We start from the raw sequence: 17,285 nt of genomic DNA, 5'->3' as shown, positions 1-17,285 counted from the left end.
CCTCTATGGCAGAAAGTGTAATTCTACCAGCACCAGCTATATTCTGAGTGTTTTAACTGACCAGTCAAGGAATGGTGTCGTTATTGAAAAAGGAAAATCATCTGTATGCATGAGCAATGTGAGTATAATTATATGTGGTAATGACATGCACGTGTAGACAACCCAAGGCCCATTTCCCCATAATTAAGTTTCTTCATTTAAAACCAAATTTAATTCAAGGATATTCAACCTCTTTGTTATTTAGTCGATGGAATGAATCCTCTCTGACCACTAACTCTCTACAAGCTTAACTTGTCATTTCAGGATTTTGTGAATTAGAACATAATCGATGGCATTGCCGATGGCAGAGATGTTTTACAGGGATTATTGAGCGGCTGTAACTAATAAGCAGGGTTGACAAATCAGGTGGCCCTGCAGGACCTGTGTCACTGGCAGCGATCCATATTCGCCACTACTTCTTGGTATCATTGATGAGATGCAGCCTCCAGTCCAAAGTTATTTCTCTTTAATAGCCTTTATTGAGTAAATGACCGTTAAAATCGAGTTTTTAACCAGACCACATAAATATCAATAGGCCATATCATGGCACAACTACAGGCTGGCTTTGTACAACTGAATCACTTTCCCAGAGACAACACTATTGATCTTTCTGTAAAGGGTAACGCTTTGGTGCACAGCCTGGGCACGAGGATGGATACAGTGACAGTCATTTATCCAACAAGTTACAGGACAGTCATCTCACATTACTAAAACATCTAACTACAGATGACTAGTCGCCAGCACGGGGTTTTCTCTCCTTGGAAACACATTTTACTCTCTGAATGTGACAGAAAGTGGTGGCATTCTCCAAATAGGCTGCCATTAAATGTAACAATAACAATCAACAATACCTTCATTATTTGCTTTCTGCTTTCACCCCGTTCCATTATCTCCTGCCCTCACCTCGCCAAGTTTCATCTCATTCCAGCTCTCCCACCGAAGACATTCAGGCAACACTCGAAATACAAAAATGTTTATTGGGTCTAAATTGAAATGCATTTTATTTGTTTGTCCAAATGTGGTGGCTAACTAAGCATTACCGGCTTCCTCACCTCGTCTATTGTGCCCCAGTCGACAATATTTGTCCATTATTAGTTGAAGAGCAGCAGCATTCGCAATTTGAAGTACCCAGGCAAATGAGAAATGCGCACAGAGCAGCAATAATAGCAGGAGTATGCGAGTCGTACCAAGTGCTCTTGAAAGTTTGACTGTCTGGAAATGATTTACGTTAATCTCAAGCAAGTTTTGACAGCAGGAAGAAGAAACCCCAAACTCATCATTGGATGCAAAAAATGCAGATTATAGGTTCCATATTTGTTGACAGAAACAAAACTTTAATTTCAGATAGGTGAGAAAGGGCAGGAAGCAATATGACAGAAACACTTTCTATTCAAAAAAAGGCAGAAATAATATATTGCTGTAGCACAGATAAGAAAAACAAAGAAACAGGAAGTGTTCCTCTTTGACTCCTGTGAACAATGCTGTGAAATAAAGAGAAAAAAACATTTAGCCCAGGCTCAGATGTCTTATGATGATGCAGTGGTTATGACAAGTTACAAAAAAAGACACTCCCAGGATTGGATCTATTTTTTCCTTATCCTGATTTTTTTTTATGGACATCTATTTTAAAACAATATCAAACAATGTACAAAAACCTCACCTGTCAATAAGTGAGAGATGTTACAGCAATAATGGCTCCTTGTTCTGACCTTTGATGCCCTCCTACAGCTCATTTTGAAAGATATTTAACAGTCCGGTTTTTCCACTATAGGACACCCTGTTCGCAATTTGACGGTTAATATGCCTGTCTAATATCAGGCACTTACACATTGTTTCATAAGTATGGCCTTTATCACTACTAGAATGGGCGTGGCGCTCATTCTGAATGCTTTAGCAGTCCTTGCAGATGATTTCAAGAATCCATATAAAATAAAGGACTCATGGATCTGTAATGTTTGGAGAGGCACACTGAGCTGCAACAACCTCGAGGATAAAAACAGACATCGGGAACAAGAATTTTTCTCTAATGACTGTGACTATTCATTAGTTTTTCTACGACTACAGCACCTGTAAATACTGAGCAATCAGCAAAAAACATTTTCAGTGCAATTGTTTATTTTATTTTATGTATTCAATATTTCCATTTAGTTTAGGCTGGAAAGCATCTTTTTTCTTTCTTTGGTTTTGCTTTTAAATAGCGTAAAAAAAAAAGACTAGACAACATTTCATGCAAGGCATGACGGCAAGCATCTTGAACCGTGGGAAAAGCGCAAAAACGATATACTCTATATATCGCTTATGGTAATGCATATATAATGCATATGGTTAATACAACTGGTAGTACTCAAGGTACAAATAATCAGAAGTCTTTTGTTTTTTGTAATTTTAATAAAATAATAATGTTCAATTAAAATATATATTTGTTTTTGGAAAGGTTTTATTTAAACAACACAGTCAAAATGACTTCCTTGGTAAAAAATCTGTTAAACTAGTTCTCTATTGTTGTGTTCAAAATGCCATACTATACTAGCAGTACGTACTGATTTGGCCAAAATGTAGTATGCCGTATGCAAACAAAAGCCAAATGTGCAGTATGCCAAAATGCCCGGATGTTGTACTGATTTGGAGAAAATCTCCAGTATGCATCGGACCAGTCTACCTCGCCTACTGTATCCCACAATGCAAAGCGCTGGAACGTCACAGCGGCAGTTGAAATGACAGCAGCAGCATTCCAGCAGAAGGTGGCGCTGTAGCTAAAGAAGCGGCAGTTGTTGTTTACTTCCGCCTGGCGTAGCATACTGCAATATTAATTTGAAAAGGTCCTCCATACTACATACTACTGCTGTATGCTGTAAAAGTATGTAGTATATAGTCCAGCATTTCGATTCAGAACACACGTTCTCTCCTGACACCTGACATTTGATATTAAACATCCGCCCATATCAGTCTTGTTAAAAACATGAAGATGTATCTGAGTATTACCAATGTGACTGTTCCCTCTCCCCTACAAGGAAACAATAACCCCAGACATAAGCTCCACATCTGCTTCCTGTGGCCCTACAGTACCATCAGCTAATCTTCCTGGCTGTCTGCACTGTGGATCTATTATTTGTAATGGCAAAACAATCAGACTTTATGGCCCAGCACCACATCTACTGGAATGGAGGCAGCACGTAATTTAATACTCCAGGAATTGGCTCTACATTTTTGCCTCTGGCTCTCCCACTGCATGCTCAATAGGGATGTAAATGCTGCTATGATAATGGCAATAACTAGGTTCATTGGAGCTAGTGATAAACTATGAATTGAATGGATGACCCAGGGGCAGTGTACCTCATCCCCGTGGCTCACTGATTTACTGCAAAAGAAAAAGGCCTGTTTCATTATGGCGGAAACCAGTGGCTTGTGTAAAAGAAAACGTCAGTAGATTAAAACATCGTAGATGGGGGGCAGTTTCACAAGCTTTTATGGCCATTATGCATTTAGAGCTGTTTTCCCTCGAGTTCGAGTTCAAAGATTGATAGAAAAACATTTTGAATATCCAATTTAGCTTCAAGGTAATGCTGGAAACATCGCTAAAGTGCCGTCTTTCATCTGCAAATGTTTGGCCAGAAAGCAAGCTCTTCAACTCCAACCTGCAACAGAGGGTCTAATCTTTTTTGTGCCCTTTTAACCTCGACTCGCTCAGCATCTGTGCATGAGGAGACCCCATAACACAAATATAATAAAGTATTCATGCGTGGACCAGCAAGCCTGTCTGTCAAGTGTCACGTTTTGTGGCAGAGGCTCCGGCTCTGAAAGATGCTAAGTGGCCGGGCCTTTGGTGGTTTTATCATGGGACCTGTGTCAATGTCTTTTAACAGCTGGTGTTTACTGTATCAAGGCTGTTTAGAAGTTGTCAGATATGTTTTAATACATCTAAAAAAATAAACCCTTGGGTGTTTTCCTAGCAGTGTGGCAGGAAAATCAAATGATTAGAATGCTACATTAACCTGCTAGCTAGCTCGGAGGTTGTGCTCTATAGCTGCGGTAACTGGCAGCATTCATAGTCAAGATCTCAGTTTCGTTCTCTTTGGCCGCATCTATGGTGATAAACGGTAATTGCGGGAACACACTTCATAGATATCCAGACAGTGTTGCATGTGTGACGTCCACGGTTGGCTCCGGTTGTAACTCTTGATTTTCCTCGCTGACGGTCGCTTTCCTTTTTAGACAGTTTGCTTCATCTGAGCATCAAGTTTGTTTCTTTTTCTTTGGATTTCCACTTATTTTTGAAGTTGTATCTGTAGTCATCTTTTCTTTGTTTGTTCAGCCATAGTAGATTACTGTTTACTCGCAACACTTACAGAGACCGGAAAAGCAGCCGCTTAGCACCGCCTACCCTCTCTGGCAGACCAACCACTGCTGGCTGATGGAAAACGCGTCACTAACGGGGCGCCGCTTGTGACTTTTCGATTGTGACACCAAGTCCGTAATACTGCAAATGCAAAGGCTTTCATCAGTGGGCCGCAGGCTCAATCACCATTGTGTTACCTCATTTTGGATAGATATTGACTTAACACAGTGGTTCCCAACCTGGGGTCTGGGCCCCCCTTAGGGGGGCCCCAAAGATTGCTGGGTGTGAGCGAGACTTTGTCTGCACTGAGATTGTTGAGATTAGATTTGCACATGTTTAATAAAATCACTTTGATAATCAAAACTCTGTTCAACTATTAAAAAAAAAAATTCATCCATACATACACACAGATATATTTTTGACATACATTCATACTTGCATGCAGAAATGTTTATTATAAAAACTAAAGATAACTTTGATAAACTAAAACAACAAAGAACTATAGGCTGATTGGTGTTAATTTTTTCCACTAAAGATTTGGAATTAGTTACTTTATTGTTCCGTGGACGTGTGTACAGGCTAGGGGGGCTCAGCCTTTCTCAAGCGGGGGGGGGCTCCAAGGCAAAAAGGTCGGGAACCACTGACTTAACAGACATTTATTTAAGTGAAAATCTTCAAGATTATTACTTTAACATTATGTTCTCCAGGAAATGACAAACTACTGTAAATATCAATAAGAATATCTATGAAACGAGTTTAATTTAGTGACAGATATATGTAAAACTGAAGAAATATGTGATAAAAAATATATATATATTTAGACGTCATGGGAATACTTGTAGGATATAGATATTTCTACCTTTCTTATTCATCTAATTGAAGTGCATATTGCAGTAAATTTCAACCCACCTATGCAGCTGAAAGTGCAGTCCACATCATCATTCTGTAAACAACACACAGCCTTAATCGCATTAACATAACCACATTAAGGTGTTTACACATTATTATCATAATGGCTTTTAAGACTGCAAATCCAATTTCAATGCAGGCAGGTCTTCCACTGTGCCCTTTCCCTTGTTGTGTTCTCCTTCTATTAGCTCCTATTTAGGCTTAGCACACACTCCATTAAGCTCAAACATGCAACTTGCAAAGTCTCACTAAAGTTGCAGCTTTTAAAAGGTTTTTCCAATTTCAGCATTTCACACTCACTGTGTTATTGCAACACAACCCATACAGGGTCCAATTAAGTTACTTGTTTTGTTGTTAACACATTTGAAGGAGTTTAAAAAGTTTCAGTCCGGTCATTAAAGTGCCTCCACTAATGAGGTAGAACAGTGTTGGTTATTAGACAGGAAGAGAAGGTTGTTTAATAGCTTCCATTACAGACTTGGTTAGCTCACTCCATTATCCATGTGGACTGCATCCCATCCTATAACAATCATTTAAAAAGAGGGACAGGAAAACAATGCAACGCGAGTCCAGGGACATTGATCTTACCCGGCTGGAATCACGACTCTTTGACAACAACAACAGAGGCGATTCTTCTTCTGGCTATCGCATTATAGCACCACTATGATGCTAAACTGATCAGCGAGATTTCCATTTGTCAAAGTATTTTCCCTGGCTCTGCATAGTGATGTTAATTAACATAGAGCTGCAAACATGTCTATGTACATTTGCATACTGGATGAACTGGTAAACTGCAATTAATTAGGAGCTGGAGTGTTTATACACAAAGTTGAAGGTTGGTTATTAAGCATCTCGAAATGTGTTTGTGTGCGATAGCAAGAGAGGGGAACGGAAAGGCAGACACAGGGTTGAAACATTTTGCACATATAATGAGAACATTTATTTTCCCTCTGTATGTCAGAATGTGTGTGGGCTCTCAGTGGGGTTTTGGAGGAGAGACAACATGGTCAACAATGCAACAAAACAGCAGGGGTTATACACAATGCAGGACACACAGGATTATGTTGTGGCGCCAGTTAACATTGTCGGCTGTTTGTTTTGGCGTGATTTGGACTTTTGTTTCGGGATGAAACACTGAGTCCTGGAGGTTGATGTGTCCATAAAATATAGTTTGTCATTTTTACTGTACATTGAACACCTCCAACAGGCCTCAGGAGGCTGCAAGGATATTTATAATATGTCGAGAATATGAAGAGAATGTCTTAATAAAGTGTTTCATCATCCAGACATACAGAGGATGTCATTTTTTTTGCACTCTAATTACAGGGCTGATAATTAGCAGATTAATTAAATGTGCTTTTCTGTCACATACGGGCCATAACAGGTTATGCATTATACAGACTACAGCAAAAATCACACATTTAAGGAACATTACATTGGCCGAGCCAAATTAGCACATTTGTCCTCCTCCCGAGTATTATTTCAGTTTTCAATTACTTTTACGCTGCGTTCACATGGATTCAGGCAGACGGTAGACGGACAACACCTTTTGGACGGCGCTGGAAAAACAAACACTCCGACGGAACGGCAACAAAACGAAACATGCATGACGAGATGTTGCTATGGTGATGTTGAATGAACTACATATAATCAATAAATGTATTTTGTGTCAAAATTTTATGTAATCATTCTAATATTTGTAGCTATAAATGCAGCTTTCTCTTGATATTCTATTGCAAACATAAAATTATTGTTAGATTTCCCCTTAAAACGTAAGGTCATTCATTTCCAATATGAATAGTGAAAAGAGAATTGCACTTGGTGTATCCCTTGTTTATCTTCATCTGAAAAAGAGACAAGGAAAAGAAAAAGCGCATATGGGTGCACCCTATCCTGCAAGAGCGCAGAATACACAGGGAATTTCAAGACCAGTTTCAGGCATATTTTCGGCTCAGTTCAGCCATTTCTCGTTGTCCAGATCGCCCATGTTTTCTTGTTGTGTGAGGGAGGTACGTGACATCTGGGTGTAAATTCGTCAAAAAGTTCATTTTTGGGTCTGTATGTGAGTAACTGACTGACAGACTGACTGACGGTACTTTCAAAGCCGTAGAGAGAGAGAGTTGCAACATTGCAATGGCGTTTCATGGAGCATATTGGACCTCCACTGACGCGACTCTCTCTCTATAAGGCTCTGGGTACTTTATCCGGGGTTTAGGTGGAGCTGCTCCTCCGCTGCCCGTCCGCTGCCCTCGCCTACGTCTGCAGCACGCAGCTACTTTCAAACACGTTGTCATCTGCCTCATAAGGACAGTCCTTGTAACACATTGGCCACAAAAGCGCACAATGACCTGATGCGGTCAGCCACATACTGGGTTTGATCTAGTCTTGTTTTTACTTTGGACGGCAACCGTTACTGTTGCCGGCCTCACCACATTTTACCGTCCTGCTCTCGTCCACTAAAATTATATCCGGTTTGCCGTCTACCGTCTGCCTGTATCCATTATTTTTCTTACACATGCTGTGTATTGCATACTGTAACAACTATTCTCTGTCCTCTCCAGCTTTCGTGCTGAGCTGTGCGTTCCCCAAAGAGCCCGCCGGTGGAGACGTTTCCGTGACACACCTCCACGCAGGCGGTGAAGCCTACTTCAGCTGTTTCACCGGCTACAAGTTACAAGGCCCCAAAATGCTCACCTGTCGCAACGCAACCACCCCTTACTGGAGTGGAAAGGAGCCCCGATGTGTGGGTAAGACAAACTAGTTCCTATTAGCTCATTAGCACTGGAAGCAGTATGGTAACCCCCTCACTGACCTGCAACAGCAAAACAGCTTAAAAGCAATTATACAACACTACATCTGTATTACTGAAGGTCTGCTTATAGCTTCAGGTTAATTGGGATGTCTGCAACATCCTAATTTTATTTGAGGTTTAATTTATTTTTTGTACTTTTATTTTCTTCTTGTAGTCAACACTGTCCAGGGGCAATCATGTATTTGTAATTCATTTTTTATGAATGATTTCTAAGAACTTGATAGAGAAATATTGTTTTGAATCTGACGGCAGTTTTTGCAATTAAAAAGACATGTAGGATAATTGTTTTATATTGTGAGGCATTTTCTCGTCAGCTTTCCTCCCCATAACAGGTGATTTTGATTAAGGAAAGCCTTCACTAGGTTGTCTCCTACCGAGTTGATTAGTTACACTCGGAGGCCAAATGAGTGTGTTTGCGCGTGATTAGCAGCACGGGGAGCTATTCTTTGGAGACGGGGGCAAAACAAGGCCACTGGACCCGGCTGCCTTAATTAGAACTGGGCCGCATGACTCGCCTTCTCCTGCTGGTAAAAGGCTCATCTGCCAGCTCCAGCCTTCCTCATCGTCTGCCTGCAGCTGCTCTGAACTGATAGTGTTACTTCCGCTGTTTTGCTGTTCCCTTTACAAGTCCATCACACACAGTCACACACTCTTAGACCCAGGTGAGCCACTGAGTGTATTCCAGCCACAGTCCACTGGATATCGATGCAATCTCTGCTCAGACAGGGACTTCTATCCAAAGCCCCCCTATACCAGTTGCTGTCATTACTTTTTCTCATCTAGTCCTACCCTCCAACTCTTTGTCGTCTTCCTCTTTTTCCCCCTCTGTGGATCTGCCTGTCTTCTCCTATAGCATCCTGCGGAGGGATGATAAAGAATGCCACCTATGGTCGCATCGTGTCGCCTGGCTTTCCTGGCAACTACAGCAACAACCTGACATGCCACTGGGTCCTGGAGGCCCCTGAAGGCCACCGCCTCCACGTTCACTTTGAGAAGGTGGCTCTGGCAGAGGACGATGACAGGTGCTGTATGCTTGCTGCTAAAATTAAAACACACATTGAGAGTTAAACGGGAAGGTGTGGATTTTTATGCGTCTTCAGCTAATAGAGGGCACAGAGCTTTAAAGTCGTTCTCTGAATTACAGTACGCTGTGAATAGACTCTTTAAACCCTCAAAGGCTATAAATAACCAAAATCTTTAGGGAGTGGCAGATGAATTTGAAAGGACCTTTTATCATTATAATCCTTTAACTGTGTTCCATCAGGCGAGTGAATTGAAGGGACTACAGAGGGTAGTGAGAGGTAGGAAACAGCAATTACATTACATTTTTTATTCTTCAGTAACTGCTGAGCCACACGGCTATTATCACACTTGGACATTCACCTCATTACCGAGTGGTGGGGAATGTTATCATAAAGTTATTACAGCCGCAACTGGAACAGTGAGCAGCTCAAAAATAGCTTCTAACTCTTTTGTATGCTTCTCTTACCTTTAAAGGCACACGTGTATGTATTTTAACCAAACTTTCTTTATAAACACGCAAACTTGCAGCACAAAGTGCTTCACAGGGCAGAAAACAGTGCTCCAAAATAAAAGCCAGATTTAAATGATAGGTCTTTAACTTGTGTCTTCTTCTGTGTGTCTGTTTTTTAGGCTGCTGATAAAGAACGGCAACAACATAGACTCTCCTCCGGTCTACGACTCCTTTGAGGTCGAATATTTACCTAATGAAGGAGTGCTCAGTACTGGACGCTACCTGTTCGTAGAGTTCACCACAGACGGGACCATGACCTCCACTGGAGCAGCCATCAGATACGAAGGCAGGTTGATCGTGCAGTTTGTCTATAATATACATACGTTGATGTAATTTCAGTCTGAAGATGTGATTGTTTGTGTCTACAGCTTTTGCCAAAGGAATGTGCTACGAGCCCTTCGTGAAGTACGGCAACTTCAGCAGCAGCGACTCCACCTACGGCGTGGGCTCTGTGGTCGAATTCTCCTGTGACCCTGGATACACGCTGGAGCAAGGCTCCGTGGTGATTGAGTGTGTGGACGCTCAGAACCCCCAGTGGAATGAGACCGAGCCGGCCTGCAGGGGTGAGTCAACAGATTTCATTCGCTCTAGTAATTGCGCAACATTAAACCTTTTTAAAAAATGTGCTGGCACTGCAGCAGAATTCAGAAGCAGATATGACTGACCTAAGGACCTGAGGCTTTTATTGTCTTCTTGATCACCGCAGGAGTCGGAGAAGTCTTTGTACTTGAATATTTAAGACCACTGGCAGTTAACTCTATCTTCCTAAGCTGCTTTCCTCTGATCCGTGATAAATTTCCTCTTAAAATTGCAACAATGATTTACTTTGACATGTGTGCTTGCAGGGCAGATTTCAAGAAGTGCTTAAGATTAAAAGGCATACAGAAGTTGAGCACTGCCATGCTGCGAACACTACCTACCATACTTAACAGCTCCTCCCGAGCCCTTCACTTCTCTCTTACCACACATGCGTACGACACGCTGACCTCGCCCCCCCCCCCCCGCCCCTTTGTTGACTGCATCATGGTCAATCTGCCACACAATGAAATCGAAAAGCTCTCTAGTAGAGCCACACGTGAGGAAATTTAATTTCTGCTCCTTCGGGTCATGGTCGCAGAGTGGTTCAGTGGTCGTATGCAGTTTTACAAGGTTCATGTGAAGGAGCCTGAACACTTGATTTTAGCCGTGTGCATAAAGAGCACGGTCCCCTCCTATGAAGTCACACAGTGGTTTATGTGTCAACATAACATCAACAATATGTTACCTGCACATTATGAATTGCTTTTTAGTTTTAGTCCAAACATTTTAGTCTAGTTTCAGTCAATAAGAAGTCATCACATTTTAGTTTTGGTTAAATCGCTTTCTCTCTTCAGTAAATATGAACCCCCCTCCATTTTTCCCCGTTTGCTTCAGGTAAAATGAACGCTTTAAATTTAAGCAGATCATCCCAACAGTGAAAGAAGGATGAGGAAACTGCTTCGGTTATTTTTTTTTGCTTGGTCCATCATTGTTTCTCATTGAAACAGTCTGACTGAAGCAGACAGCCGATGATCGCACGCCTTTGTGCGGAACAAGCATCAAAAGCGTTTTTCTGTGAGCGCGCGCACAGAGCCTGAAGTGGAAAGCGTGGATTAACAGAGAAAGTTCATAACCACCTTTGTGATACACATTATCTCTAATTGGTGTTTGTGGCTTTAAAATATCATGGATTTTAAATGTCGGAAAGCCCACTACTAACTTTTAAGTCTCATATCGTTAACGAAAACAAAACAGACGTGTCGTTAGAGTTTTTATTATCAAAATCTATATTTAGCCTGTCAATGTTGCGTCTTTTCCATGGTAAGTTGGTCGTTGACGAACATTTACCGTCAAAATTTTCGTTAAAGAAATTAACACTGCTGTACACGACAGGACAGCACCTGTAACACACGAGCTGCCAGAAGTACACTGCCCCTCTGAACATGTTGAGAAGGTGGATCACATAAGCCTCACTATTCAACTCGCTACTTCGGGCTACAGTATACATGGAATACTAGCTGTTCCTAAAAATATTGACGATGATTTGTGACAATGACATGGCCGGTTAGCTAGCTAGTCTTGTTGTAACACATTATACACACATTATGTTTTCTTTATGTCAAACATATGCAATGTGTTGATGCAGAATCTGTTCTATTTATTGGAGTAGAAAACTATATTTCTGCTGCACAAGAACCTTGTGGGATGGGGATGATTATTTCAGGAATCAGTCAAACCTTTGGGTGTTACTTGGAAAAAGGTTATCTGATTTCAAAATGCATGAAAATATAAATTAATGTTATTTATTTTCTTCTTAGCAAGTGACCATGGTATAATCAAGATAATGCCCTTTAACGTATTCAATATCAGGAATTTATGACAACAATATTCCACTGTGTGTACGTAGGATTGTTTCCACATCCTCCATTCTTCATGATTGACATCTTGTCGGGAATTACCCCTTACATAATCCAAACTCTCCTGTTGTGAAATGTGTTACAATGCATAATTTTGTTTCCCTATGTCACCCTGAGGCACTTGTGTGTTGCAGCTGTATGCAGCGGGGAGATCACCGACTCTGCTGGTGTTGTGTTGTCTCCTAATTGGCCCGAGGTCTACGACAAGGGACAGGACTGCATCTGGGGCATCCATGTGGAAGAGGACAAGAGGATCATGCTTGACATCCAAGTGTAAGAAACTGCACTCAGGTGTAATAGTGAGAAATCACACCGGCAGGTCGGGAGAGAAGAGGTCGGATTGACCTCCAGATTTAGGCACACACTGCAGTCTCCAGACACAAACACGTGAACGCTCTCACTCTGCTTTCTTCCTCATCTTGTCTCTCACTCTCAGACACACTTCGACATGCACATGGGGAAGTGTTTCTGTGGCCGCAGTCACTAATTAGATTTTTTTCTCATCCGCTACATTAAGAATTCTGTGTTGCTTCCAGCTCGCTCTCTGACCAGATTAGCCAGTAAGCCTCCCTGCTCCCACTTCCCTGGTGTGTGTCTCAGAGTTGGCTTTGAAATGAATATGCTCTGGCAGTGAACTACTCTGAGCCACTTATCCAGCCTTCCCAACTGTAATTCAACACACATGCACACAGATGTCAAAATAGACTGATGTACGCACAAATATAGGAACGCTCCATTTCCCCTTCATCCTTCACTCTTACTGTATTTGAATAAGAGGCCTATTTTCTTATCCAAGTTATTGCTCTTAAATGAGGTGTGAATGATCACATTGCTCTGTTTTTCTTCATGACGCTAAATCGTTCTTTAAAAGAAAATCAAGTGTGAATCTGCATCTCTGTCTGCGTGCCTTACGCGGTATCATCCGTTTGCCATGTTTCAGTGATTCCCACAATATTTCCAGGAACAAGCATCCCGTCGAAAAGCACAGAAAGCTACAGCATAAGTGATTTGTTTTATTGCCTGAAGCACTCGCACACAAGAGGGCGCAGAGAGGTTCAAATTAAACCAGCGGGAATAGTGCCTGAGGATGGAGAAAAACAGAGTCACTGACAAACCTCAAACAGAGGCTATTGTTAGCGATTAGTCACGGTGGTCATTTCACCTAACCATGCATGCAGGCATTTGAACTCTTCCATTTTTATGGCAGGTTTTCCAGATATATTATTGAATCATTCATGCTGTAAGAATGAATATACTACCTTTTTAAATATGTAATGAAATGACATGGTTTTATTATGTGGTGAGGTCTGGGTGCTGTACAGACAGATTGCATTAAACAGTTGTAGACCACCTGGAAAAAAACAATCATAACAGTCATCATGAATTACATTTTTGTCTTTCCAAGTTACTTTGTGCTGTAAAAAGTGCAACTTTAAGAATTTGGGTAAACATTTCTTTCGATTAAAGTAAAATCAAAGATTTTTTTATTTGATAGGACAGCTGAAGAGAGACAGGAAATATTGGGAGGAGAGAGTGGGGAACGACATGCGCACAGGGCCGAGGGCTGGAGCCAAACCTGCTGCCGCTGCGTCGAGGGCTGTGGCCTCTGTATGTGGGGCGCCTGCTCTACCAGCTGAGCTAAACCAGCGACACCAACGCTACAAAAAACAAATTTTAACAGACATACTCAAAAAATGTTTTAGCAAATAGGACTGTAGTGTTATCAGTTATCAGTTTGTTTGTTTAAACCACTTCTTTTCAATGTGGGCAGCAGAAAGGGTTCTGACTCTTATCCATTAGATGTCCTGCAGAATCAATTTGTAAATTATAACATTCGTTGTGTGTCACATTATTTCTTTCTCCTTGATTCTGGATGTGGTCAAAAGCTGGAGGTTTCCAAACTACTTACTCACATTGTCATTCTAAACTCTAGTTCCATCTAGCCTACACATCACACATGCGCAGTAAGCAACCGACAACAAGCGACAAAAAATGCAACGCCCATACGTGTCAAAATATTCTTCAAACTACTATTTTCATATTTTCCATTTTGGCTCTTACAAGAAATAAAACATTATTTGGAGAATTAAATGAGACATTCTCAGTTGTTTGGTGCAACAGGGGGCAAAAGGTCATTTTTGGTTGATGTAAAACAAATCAATAAATATCCTGCTCACTTTAATCTGGGCACAATTTGGGCAAAAGCTGCCGTTCTCCTAATGACAGAGTCAAGTGGCCATAGTCCACAACCGTTACGAACACTTAAGCCTCGTATATAGTGATTAAAATAGCTCCACGAAGTCCCAAGGGCTGTGGCACAGAGTCAAGTGAAGGTTTGGTTTCTGCACAGGCTTACTTTTGTATCCGGCAGCATGGTAACAACACACATAATGCCCCAAAACTGTATCTCTGAAGCTTACAGCAGCTGAGATACGAGCCGTCACTCACATATGATCCACAGATCAAAAAGTGGAGTAACACCATCAGAGGATACCAATAATACAAAATGTCTGAATGCCACACTGGGGTTTGCATGACCCTGCCTGCCTCGCTGTTCTTTAGCTGGAGATTAAGACTCAGTGATTAATGGTTGATGCTGTAAGTCAACCAGTGCACCTTGGGTAAAAAAGATCAGACAGGATTTCTTTTTCTCTGCAGAAGTAAACAAGTTTGATTTGAGGTAAACTGATTTCTTTTTAAATTGGACCGGCCTTAAGTTTGTTTTAATCCCGGCCACATGAGGCTGCTCGCTGCAAATTAATGGCGCTGCGGCCGGCTCTGGTTTATGTCAAGGTTGGTCATGCGTGGCCTTCATGGCAGTAGAAACCCACAGCTTGTCTGATCCCAGCAGACCCCGCTATTACCCTCACGTCTGGTCCGATCACCCTGAGAATATCTTTGCTAAAGGCTCGGTCAACATGCAATTTGTGCGAATGTTTGTTTGTGTGCGTGTGACAAAAGGCTCTCCTGGATGAGAGCTGCCTCATTATAAAGGTGGGCACACACTTTTCCACATTAATGAGAATGTTTTCTGTATTATCATTCATCACCTTGCCTGCGCTGGCAATTACAGGGGAGCACTGTGCATAATGAGGACTGATTAATTAATTTAGGCCAAACAGGAGGGCTGGCTCTTTGCTAATTAGCATGGAGCACGGCTCGAGCAGGAGCAGGAGACAAGAGGTTACAGCTGATATGCCCACCTGTGGAACGCAACAAGGTTCACATGTGGATGTTAGCATTCAGAGTCTTATGTATGACAGGGTGAGGAAGTCTGTTTTACAGCGGTAATAATGTTTTTGTCATTTCACAGAGCAGAATCGGAGGCTTTTATGATAGGGCGCACTGAGTCCTCTAGTGGAGGCTCTGAGCATCGCATGCAGTGTGCATGGCATGTGCAGGGGTTATGTAGGTGTCTGAAAACTAAATGGTTATTTTTATTCCAAAGGAGAACAGAGCAGAACAATTCAAATGTCAAAGATGTCCGAGAGAAGATGTAGAAAGTTTGCCTTTTGAAAGCTTGACATTGAAAGCAATTTCCATTCCGTTAAGAGTTACTGGAGTTTCGCCGGGTTCCTTGGACTTGACAGGTCAGTGAAGGTGACAAAATGCCCAGAGGCTTGCACAAAACACAGCTGTCATCCCCTCATCTGCAGAACTGAGCCAGGGCCATCAGTATGCAGAGGAGTTTTTCGGGAAACTCTCTCAAAGTCCTTTTTTCAAAACAGTCCCCCGGAACTTTGCAAACACCAGAGCAATGTTGATGGAAGAAATATATAATCACATAAGACAGCTCTAAATAACCAATGCCTTTACTTTTTTAAATAGATTCTGTGCATTTGCATCCAAGTGCTGTGAGCTTTAACCACGTTAAATCCAGTCTAACACTATCAGACATCAATATTCTGACTCCACTTTGGCTGTTACTAGTTTAAGGCTTACAACAGTCTTTGAGGCTTCGTCCAATCACAAACCAGGACAACACCCGAAGAAGCTGGTGCAAACACAAAACGTTGTGCAATTTAAATGTGCGCCCTGGTGGAGATCTGTTTGAGCATTGTGTTTATGTGTATGATTGTGAAGAGAAGTCAGTCATTTTATTTAAAGTGGATTGTTGAGTTGCTCAATGTTTGTTTTGATTGTCTGAGTGGCTGCCGTATTGATACTCTCATAGCAACAAAGGGCAGTCAAGAGCGTGTAACCAAAGATGAATTTCAATATCTTTAATAACAAAACCAGTACGGTATTTAAAAAATAATAATAGCAGCAGTCTAAAGAGAAATGTGATAACTTTAGAAAAGAAAGATAAACTACAGACGACACAGGAAACAGGGTGCAAATGTTTCATTAGAGGGTTAGTTAGCAGTTTGCAACACAACACTGGAGGGGAAACCATTAAAAGGCAGCCAGGTGGGATGACATTTGGGCGGAGCGTTTGCCAAGTTGCTACGGTGATGGCAGCTGAGTGACCTGCAGTGACTCACCGCAGAGTCCCGCGTAAGTCTGGACTGAATTGGCACGGCGCGTTTGGCATTCCTCTTTGTTGTCACCAGGACACTTGAGGCAGACAGCAGAGCGAATGGATGGGGTCAGTGGGAACATTTAAAAGCAAGGTTGACTGCAGCATTCTTGATGAGAAAGAGAGACGGGGGAATATTTAGGGCCAGGAACCCAGACAGGAGGAAACAGACCAGACAGGAGAAAAAGGTTGCTAGTTTGAAGTGAAAAGACCATGTGGTTTTTTTAATGCCGTCTTATAGAAGTGATATTTTTGGGGTTCGTCTTGCATCTTCGGACCAAAATACTTTTGTTGTCAGTTGTGAAGAAACTGTTGTTGCCTAAGAAGATGATCAGTCCCCTAAAGATGATTTTAAGGTGGATGGCAATTTTATGCTTCAATGACTCAGATAGAAAATACACAATTCAGTGTTGAGGTTGCAGAGGTTTGTGGGATGAAACAGCTAAAAGGTTTTGCATAAAAACAAAAGAGACCCAAGGCCGATCCAGTAGGAAGTGTGAAGATGGATTTCTGCCCTCGGTGATCAGAGATGCCACAAAGTACACAAATGCTTTACTTATGAAGAAGAGATACTTATGTGAAAGAAAATGTGCTTAAAAAAGGCCCTCTAAAGCATAGACTGTATAAATAATGAATGTAGCCACCCATGGGTTTCTCGACTGCATAAATTAAGCCTCGAGTTCGGGATATGGCCAGCGCCA

At 41.7% G+C, this 17,285-nt stretch overlaps 1 protein-coding gene across 1 annotated transcript in view; it reads left to right on the top strand.

Moving 5' to 3' along the window:
* LOC138596866 (seizure protein 6 homolog) overlaps positions 1 to 17,285 on the top strand; it is a 107,656-nt gene that overhangs the window by 78,232 nt on the left and 12,139 nt on the right. The window contains exons 5-9 of the mRNA XM_069668302.1: positions 7,846 to 8,031; positions 8,950 to 9,118; positions 9,750 to 9,916; positions 9,999 to 10,193; positions 12,200 to 12,338. Of these exons, the coding sequence (XP_069524403.1) occupies positions 7,846 to 8,031; positions 8,950 to 9,118; positions 9,750 to 9,916; positions 9,999 to 10,193; positions 12,200 to 12,338 (856 nt within the window). The remainder of the gene's footprint in view (positions 1 to 7,845; positions 8,032 to 8,949; positions 9,119 to 9,749; positions 9,917 to 9,998; positions 10,194 to 12,199; positions 12,339 to 17,285) is intronic.

The sequence above is a fragment of the Semicossyphus pulcher genome, unplaced genomic scaffold (genome assembly GCF_022749685.1).
Source record: "Semicossyphus pulcher isolate SPU_LCO1_2020_fin unplaced genomic scaffold, fSemPul1.0.p SCAF_10, whole genome shotgun sequence".
In the NCBI taxonomy this organism is placed as follows: domain Eukaryota; kingdom Metazoa; phylum Chordata; class Actinopteri; order Labriformes; family Labridae; genus Semicossyphus; species Semicossyphus pulcher.
Note: the sequence above shows the minus strand (reverse complement) of the source record. Positions and strands in the feature narration are given on the sequence as shown.